This window comes from Acyrthosiphon pisum, chromosome X, assembly GCF_005508785.2.
Source record: "Acyrthosiphon pisum isolate AL4f chromosome X, pea_aphid_22Mar2018_4r6ur, whole genome shotgun sequence".
Lineage (NCBI taxonomy): Eukaryota > Metazoa > Arthropoda > Insecta > Hemiptera > Aphididae > Acyrthosiphon > Acyrthosiphon pisum.
The window spans coordinates 117,512,789-117,522,561 of NC_042493.1; the positions used below are offsets into that span (position 1 = coordinate 117,512,789).

The window sequence follows — 9,773 nt, forward strand, 5'->3', positions numbered from 1 at the left end:
GTGGTTTTTCCTGTGTCATTAAATAAATATTGAGAAAATTAAAAAATGACCTCTTTAAAGTACCATCTTAATAAAAGAACTTCTTCTGGTAGAAATGTTGTATATGCGATAAAAAAAAAAACTAATAAATAAAAATTATTGTAAAACCAATAGATCCATTGCTCCGTTCAGAATATAAAAACAGACATATTTGTATGACCAAAACATTCAACATTCTACTCAAAAATAAAATGAATAAACATTAATCTATTTAAAAAATATAAAATTATGCGGCTCAATGAGATCAGAGTCATTGTTTTTTCGATAAAAGAAAGTATAGTAATCATTATAGTTTATGATATAAATTTTATTTGCACAATATGGCATAATATAGTATATATTACTATCGATTAAAATATTGCTTATTACTTAGAAAAAGAATTATAAATAATAATCACAATTTAAATTCTATTTAATCACTAGATATTTAATAGAAAAATACACAGGTGAGTAGTGGCCTTTGACATTTTTCTTTCATATTTGACAACTAATTGATCAATATCATTGTCAAAATCTTCACTTCTGGACAACTAAAATGGTAATAAATTTACATTAATATCCACTAAATATTTAGATAAACTATATCACTAAAAAAATCTTACCAACGTAACAAGTTCACAAATTAAAAATGCTCCAATCGTTGCTTCTTCATGATTGTCTTAAACGTTTATGTTGATAACATGAACTGGCTTATTCCCAAAACTTTGAATAGTTTCAAAATCTAAACATATAAATATGATTTTAATTTTTATAATGATAAAATAGTCAATTTAAACATACACTCAAATACTTGATCATATACTCTCTCTTCATACATAATGATCACAGTGAATTGTTCATTGCATTGTTGAAATCTTTCTGGACGCTGCTTTATCCGCCGATTTCTATCCAGCATATTTAACAAACCATTTTTCGTATAACTAAATACACAATTCTGTTAAGAAAATAATGACAAGAATACTTTTTCAAAGTAGCAGAGTAGAGTAGTATCTTAAATACTTAAAAAAAATGTATTTGAGTATTTACTCAAGTACTTTTTAAAAGTATTCTTTACAGGACTGCCAGTTCTAAATGATCGAACGTTGAACCTTTTTTTACTATAATCATAAACATAAATTAATTAAAAATATAATATTATACAAAATAAATATTGATAACATTTTTATTAATATTATTATTATTGTGATTTAATATAGGTAGTGCAAAAGCCAATCAAATAAAATGTTTTGTGTTGATAAATTACAACATGCAAGACTTCAGTATTCAATATTAATTCATAGGTATAAATGTTAAATAACTTAAATTGCCTAAAATAAAAAATACAATTATATTCAAATCTATGTAAATGGTAAAACCATACAACTCATTAAACTTAAATATATAAACTAGGATTTAACAGTTAAAAATAATAAAAATTTTTTTTAATAATGTTATGTGTAAGTTGTTTTTCATTGGTAACAACAATTTATGAAGTGTTTGTCTAAGAATTACTATTCGATGGTTTAAAAAAATCTTTTACTATTGTTAAATTCTCATTGTTTAATAATAGTCAACTCAGGATGAGTAAGGAATGCAAGGTCGTTCACTAAAACTCACTTTATCATAACAGTATTTCACATTTTAAGGGAGCTCGGGTTCTTGCGTGCCGCACTGGCCTCAGCCTGCTCATCAGATATAATATACAATGTGAGAGGCAACACTCCCTATTCAATGGTGACTTCTCACACTAACAATCAGTTGTTACCACTACAATTTAAATTTATAACAATACTTAAGTACAAATTATGAATGTGGAAAATAATAAATAGGATAGGTATTCATAAAAAATAAAATAACTTTTCACTATCTACCTTGATAAAGCATGTGCTTCCATACTTCGATTCATATTGCTTGAACAAACCACAGGTATTGTAAAATCACTAATCGCCATAGTAACAAATTTCAACGTACACAAACATGGAGTACCTATTTTATGTTGTTTGTCGCCGGTTGATATTCGTTATCTGCGCATGCGAGGGTATACTCGTTACAGATATTTTATTACTTGTAAATTTATAAAAATTTACATTTTTTGAAAATGTGTTTTGTATATAAAATAATATAATGATATAGGTATAACCGTATAAAAGTTTCAAATCCCGACAAAAAATATTTTTGTATTACTACGAAATATGTAAATGACCTAGTGAGTAGTGTGTAGGTTTTTATGTAACGCTTAGATTGTTTTTCGTTTGAACGCTTGAAGTGCTCGACTACTCAAGCATAGCATAAGGAATAAGAAGACGTATGCTCAATAATAAGTTAAATAATAATAACTTTGTCAAGGGGCAATATATAATTTATATAGGCAACCAACGATAAGCACAAGGCGACGTCACGAGAAAACATTTTAATCTAAGGCAATGCAGTATGCACAAAAACACAAGGCGATGCACATGCGCGAACAAGGACGAAAACATGGTTCGAGGTGATCATACTTCTAATTTCTTATACAAAGCACTCAAGTACTGAAGTACCTATGGTTGGGTTTGCCACATAGGTCTACAGCCACCCTTGCGCAGTGCGCACGCCAATGCTTTTCAGGGCCGTTTAGGGCTAGCCGAATTCTGCCGGACGCCGGTGATGAAATCTGTTATCAGTCGGTTATCATTACCGACAATTTACCGGACATTGTAAGAATGGCCCACCGGGCACCGAGTTTATACCACCGAGCGCTAATGCGCACGCGTCCTCGATAACTTAACGCAAATCGCAATACGCGTCGCTTTACGCGCGCACTCACTCGCCGACCGACGAATATTATAATACGGAACATAATACATAATACCAATGATAATACGGAACAATATTATAATCGGAACATAGACAAGAATATTAAGAATCGGAATAACGGATTGTTCGGATTCCGATAATAATAATAATATTATTATACTTTTGTAATGGCTGATTGTGAAGAACGCCGATTTTAACGTCTCCTCACCGCGTATCAACTATAATATTCTACTATCTTTAATTTTACTCAGACACCTACACATACGCGCGCACGGAAACCGTAACGTTTACGCGTTTTTGGTTGATTAACAATATTTCGTTATATTATTGCCTATTATTATCATTATTATTTTGTACCTATTTGTATTGATATTATATTGTTGTTGTTTTATTATTTTAACAATATTAAAATTACTGTACACCGTGTTCCCGCGACGCCGAACTGTCGAAACCGTTTATTCTCGTGACTCGTGGTCTGTTGAAGTGTTGGAGGTGTTGTACCATTGTACCGCCGTCTGAGTTGTCACTCGCCGTATACTCAATACTACCGTACACCCTGCATCAAGACGCGCCACTAAGTAAGAATTTTGACAAAATCACTAACAAATGTTGAGTTAGAATTATTCTGGTACATGTGCCCTGTGCTATCGGCAAAAAACGACGGTAGGTATACTGTATAAGAAATAAGATCATAATATTTTATTTTATTATATCACTCTCTACCACCTATAATCTATATATAATATATAATATTTGATATAATACATTGTATAAACCTTAGATAAAAACAAAATTATTGTTTCTTTTTCTACCCCTATGGTCATGTGCATATACTGTACGATTGAACCGTATACCTATAACGTAATGGACAGCGCATTTTAGTCCGTTCTTCCCTCAATGCACGGGAATCATATAGGAGAAAGAAAGAAGAGAGAAAAGAGAGAAAGAACATAAAGCGGGGTAATCATAGACCTATGAAACCTTGTATGAAACTAATACTGTATTTCCCTCACATTCTCTTTTCTCTTTTACTCCATATTGTTCCCCTGACCTCTTTCTCTAAGCACTGTCCATTATTTATATGTCTATGGATTGAGCTATATAACTGGTATATAATAGTACACTTTATGATTTAGTCTTTGGTTTACGAAACCAAACTAACGTACGTTTGGTATAGTATGTGAATAATAGTAGATATTTGCATCGTTTTACTAACGTATCTTTCACACAAAACTAAGAGAATATCATACATTCATAATAGTTAATAATAATCAAAAAATAAAAGTAGTTTTTAAATTATTGGATTGTGCTCCTCTACATAATTTCCAATTTTAACAACAGCACTTTGTTGGTCTCTACAGCTTCTATACTAAAATGTAGTAATAAGTGTTAATGATGATGAAAACATTTATCACAATTTTAAAATATTTTCAAAGGTGTTATTTCAGTAAAAGAAATGGATACCATTCAAGCTTCATCTTGGGAAAATAATCTGAAGGAAGTTCTGAAATCCAATGAATGTGAACCAGCACATTTAAGAAATAACTCTCACTCTGTCAGAATACTGGAAGACTTACAATCTCTACGCAAGTATGATGATGGTATTTGTATCTTATTCAAAATTAATTTCACTAACACATTTTTGTTTTTAGAAATGAAGTTCTATGTGATGCTAGATTTGAAGCAGATGATGGTAAAATTGTTATTGGACATAAAAATGTTTTAATAGCGGCTAGTCCATATTTTCGTGCAATGTTTAGTAATTTTGATGAAAGCAATAAAGATATTATTAGTATAAGAGAATTGAATTCAACCACTTTACAACTATTAGTAGATTATATTTATACTGGAGAAATTATGGTCACACAAGAAAATGTACAGGTATATTTAAAACCTTGATTTGATATAGACTTAAATCAACGTATCATTTTATCTTGATTATTGTTGATTTTTAAGGTGCTGTTACCTGCTTCAAATGTCTTACAGCTAGATTTTGTGAACAGGGCATGTGTTGAGTTTTTACAAAAACAACTGGATGTATTAAATTGTATTGATATCAAAAAATTAGCTGACTTACATAACTGTACGGAATTGATGTCGAGTTCTGAAGCATATATTAAACAAAATTTTTTGTATGAGTAACATAATTTAATTCTCTACATTAAAGAGTAAGTAATTAATCTAAAAAATAACGATTATTATTTTCAGAGAAGTGATTAAAGGTGATGAGTACCTATCTTTATCCTGTGAAGATTTGGGGAATCTTATTTCTTGTAATGACCTTGCTGTTCCATTTGAAGAAAAAGTAAGCAAACTACAAAATTGGTAATTTATATTTAAATACCTATTTTGTATTCAAAAAAAAACTTAAAAAAAGTGGGCAAGTGGGTATTGCTCTGCTGTACAGTAGGTAGATTGATCATTGTTATAATATTTAAATTAAATGATACACAATCATTGTTTACAAAAATTGATTCTGAACGAAGGCGGATTTATAAAATTTCTAAATATTAATTTATTATAATGTTCTTAAGTAAGTAATCTATTTTACTTTAAGAAATTAGTAATACTGCATTGCTGCAGTTTGTTTTAATATTTTTTCCAAAAAAATTGCATTTGAAAATATCATTGTGTGTCGGGATTGTGTCCTTATATGCAATGTGGATGACCAGGGTGAGGAGGGGTATTACTCCCTTGAAAATATATTTTTACTTCCCTTTATTATATGTACAGGACTATGTGATAATCATACACTAATCACCTATTAACAAATTATTATATTTTAATTAAATTTTAAATATTTGTTATTGTAGGTATTTCATTGTGTTATTAAATGGGTAAAACATGATTTAGATCAGAGAAAAAATGTTTTGCCACAACTAATGGAACATGTACGATTGCCATTATTAAGGCCTGATATTTTAGATAATGTGGTGGAAGAACCTCTTCTGAATAATTGTCCTAAATGTATGGTATTTGCATAAATATGCCATCATTATGAATTAATATATTTTATTAATTATTATTATAATAATGATTTTAGGTAGAGATTATGTATTTGAAGCTATGCGTTTTCATCTAAAAAAATCAGTTCAGCAATTCACCATGCCAAAAACAATTAGTTGTAAACCTAGACAATTTGGTGGTTCTCAAAAAGTATGATTCTGTTTTGATTAATTTATCTTCACAATTACATCGCAATTTTAATTATACCAGGTTATCCTAATGTTCAATCAGTCTGATACATTTCCAAAGTGTTATACAGAATGGTATGACCCAGTAAAAAATCTACGAGAGAATGCACCAGGGATAAATGATTGTCGTCGGTCAGCTGGTCTTGGAATAATAAGAAATAAATTTGTGTTTTCTGTGGGCGGTAAATCTAAATCTGTTTTTATGCTTGATGTATCTTTAAAATCACCATCTTGGGTTCAAATGGTCAACATGTTGGTTAGTCGAGATTGGTTAGGAGTCGGAGTATTAGGTGATTTCATATATGCTGTAAGTTATATCAATATTTTAATTATTTTATACTATTAATATTATATATTATTTTTTAATTCTAGGTTGGTGGACGTGACGGCTACCGTAATACTGTAGATAGTGTAGAGGTCTTTGATGTCAATATTCAAAAATGGAAAATGGTTTCGAGTATGTCAATTGAGAGAAGTAGTGTTGGTGTTGGTGTACTCAATAATCATTTATACGCGGTGACTAATTACATTATTTAATAATTTTTAATTAATAATATATTTTATTTAGTTAAATTGTTTAGGTTGGAGGTATTTATGGTAGGGGATACAGTTCAAAATCTGTGGAATATTATGATCCTACACTTGACACATGGGCGCCAGTTGCAGAAATGTCTGTGTGTCGTCAAGGTGCTGGTGTAGGTGTCTTGGATGGGCTTATGTATGCTATTGGCGGTTTTGATGGTCTTGAGATTCTTAAAAGCGTTGAGGTTTATAGACCCAGTGATGGAGTTTGGTCTTCTGTAGCTGATATGGAAATACGCCGATTACGTCCTGGTAACAATTATATTTTTTAGGACAACCTTTATAATAATATATTGAAATTAAATTACATTCTTATATAGGAATAGTGGCATTAAATGGCTTATTGTATGTTATGGGGGGAGAATATGATAAATCTATGAAGGATACTATAGAAATTTACAACCCCAACACCAATACTTGGACCATGGAGAGATTGTCAAGAAATGGAGTACGAATTTATGGTGGAGTAGTTGTTGATAGACCACCAAATTGTATTAATTAATCGGCATACATAATAGTCTCATTGTTAATAGTAATATGAACATATGTATAATTTATGACAAAACATGTATTGTTCTATTAATTTTTCTTTTTTTGAATTTTTGATAAAAATGTTTTTTTTTTTTATATAATTTAAATTCATTATTTATAATTTAAACGAATAAGCTATAAAGTTAATTATATTATAGTATATCTATCAGAAAAATCTTATATAATTTACAATATCCGTAATGACATTTTAGATTTAGTATTAACTAGTACAAATATTGATAATATACGAGCGGGTTGTTCACTTACACCTCTTATTGATTCTTATCATCCGCCACTTGATTTTATATATTCTATTTTAGTCTCGAAATGGGTCCCTGAGTCTTTCTGTCCTATTATTCATAATTTTAATAATACGAATTTTAATGATTTAATTACATTTTTATCCAATATTGATTTAAACTATAATATCTTAAACCTCGATTTAGAAAAATCCATTTTGAAATTTTATGATATTTTAAACCATTCTATTGATATTTTTGTTCCTAAAGTAAAATTAAACCTTCAACACCAGTATTCCATAACTTGGTCGAATCCATCTCTTAGAAATTTAATTAATTTAAAGAAGCGGGCTCATAAAAAATTTCGAATTTCTAATTCACAGTCGGATTATATAACTTTTTCAGATTTACGTAAAAAATGCAAAGTTTTATCTACGAATGTTCATTCTAACTATATTTTTAAAATTGAAAATAACATTAATATAAATTTGAAATCGTTTTGGAAGTATATTAATACTTTAAGGTCAAATCATAATAATATCCCACCCTCGGTCTTTTATGATAATAGCACTGCGGATAACATGAATGATATTACTAATGTATTTGCCAGTTATTTCTCATCAGTATATGATACTAATAACTTTATTGATATCGATTTAATTGATATGCCCGATACTCACTATCAACATTTTTTCTTGAACAATTGTATTATATCTGAAAATGAAATTATAGATTTTCTTGGTTCACTAAGTGACAATGCTAGTGCAGGGCCTGACGGTATTCCACCGTTATTTTTAAGAATGTATCGTTATATAATAGCTAAGCCTTTATGTTATGTATTCAATTTATCCCTCTCGAATGGGATTTTTCCCGATTAATGGAAAAAATCATTTATATCTCCTATTCTCAAATCAGGTAACAAAAATAATGTCAGGAATTATTGACCAATTTCAAAACTATCAATTATACCAAAAGTTTTTGAAGCCATTATCTCTAAAAAAAATTTCAAATTTATTATCTAATTGTATTAGTTTGTCCCAGCATGGTTTTTTACCAAAGCACTCTTCTTATCTTTGTAATAGAACTCAAGTAGTTAAAATTTATTTTCACTATTCCAATGAATATACAGTTACCTCAGGAGTTCCACAAGGATCTCATTTGGGACCACTTCTTTTCCTTATTTTTATTAATGATCTTCCTCTTATTTTAGATAGTTCAGTAAACATTTTGATGTTTGCTGATGATGTCAAAATTTACTGTAAAATCGAAAATGTTGTTGACCAAAATTTGTTACAATCCAATTTAAATAAACTAGTGTTATGGAGTAAAAGAAACTATCTATCCTTAAACTATGATAAATGTAAAATTATAACTTTTTCACGCAGTAAAAGTACTGTTTTTCATAATTATCTTATTGATAACCATCCTCTTGAAAGATGTTTTTCTATTACAGATTTAGGTATTTGTTTTGAATCTGATCTGTCTTTCAAAATAAATCATAAAAAAATTATAAATAAGGCGTATAAAATGTTGGGTTTTATTACTAGAAACACAAAGGACTTTAAAAATCCATTATGTTTAAAAAATCTGTATACTTTTTTAGTTAGATCAAACCTAGAATTTGGCTCTTTAATTTGGTCTAATAATTATTCTACTTACTCAAACGAGCTTAATAATATTCAGTATAAATTTCTGAAAAGAGTCGCCTTTATTACTCATTGTACTATATCCAGGGACTCTTTCCACTTGGTTCAAAACTCTATAGGTATTGACTCTCTTAATATCAGGCGTGATTTAATTGATATAATGTTTGTCTATGATATTTTAAATAATAATATAAACTGTCCAGCTATTTTAAATTTAATTGGATTTAGAATCCCTAATAGGTATACACGTAATAATGATTTGCTCCATACACCTAATTTTAATACAAATAGTGGAAAAAATTCATTTTTTTCAGGAGCAATTATTAACGCCAATAGAATCTCCATAATCTTGAATTTTTTTGTCTTGTCTCGTCAAGCATTTAAAGCTAAGACTTTGTTATTTTTAAATCATAGTGCCTAAATATATATTTTATAATTTTTGTTTTTATAGTCTAAAATTTTGTTTTTGTATTTTTTACTATTTTTCGTTTATTATTATCATTTGTCTATTGTTTTCATATTGTGCCAATTCATATATAATGTTTTTTTCTATATTTGTTAAAGGGCTTTGGCCTGTTGACTTTTATATAAATAAATAAAGTAGATAATATATAATATTTTAAAAATGTACTTTATGTATACAAATATTATAATATACTAACCACGGTCGTAGATATCTTAAACCGTGATACTAACCGTAAAAATGTCAAGTTTTGCGTATAATATTTTTGAATTGTAACAAAATAATCGTCTTCCCTCGTCCCAAATTT

General features: G+C 28.9%; 1 protein-coding gene and 1 pseudogene across 2 annotated transcripts; one reads left to right on the forward strand and one right to left on the reverse strand.

Annotated features, from left to right (window-relative positions):
* Window positions 1-466: 466 nt before the first annotated feature.
* On the reverse strand, window positions 467-1,969 carry LOC100166237 (annotated as a pseudogene).
* Window positions 1,970-2,848: 879 nt separating this feature from the next.
* Window positions 2,849-7,170, forward strand: LOC100168284 (ring canal kelch homolog). 2 transcript variants are annotated; one of them, XM_016805387.2, is made up of 11 exons: window positions 2,849-3,474; window positions 4,248-4,401; window positions 4,464-4,692; window positions 4,768-4,943; window positions 5,020-5,116; window positions 5,625-5,778; window positions 5,855-5,967; window positions 6,028-6,312; window positions 6,378-6,521; window positions 6,587-6,839; window positions 6,908-7,170. In XM_016805387.2, exons 1-11 carry the CDS (start codon window positions 3,444-3,446, stop codon window positions 7,087-7,089), a joined length of 1,818 nt encoding a protein of 605 aa, XP_016660876.1. In that variant the 5' UTR covers window positions 2,849-3,443; the 3' UTR covers window positions 7,090-7,170. The 2 variants fall into 2 exon arrangements, with proteins under 2 accessions (XP_016660876.1, XP_016660877.1); XM_016805388.2 differs by having other exon boundaries at window positions 2,853-3,389.
* The last annotated feature ends 2,603 nt before the right edge of the window (window positions 7,171-9,773 follow it).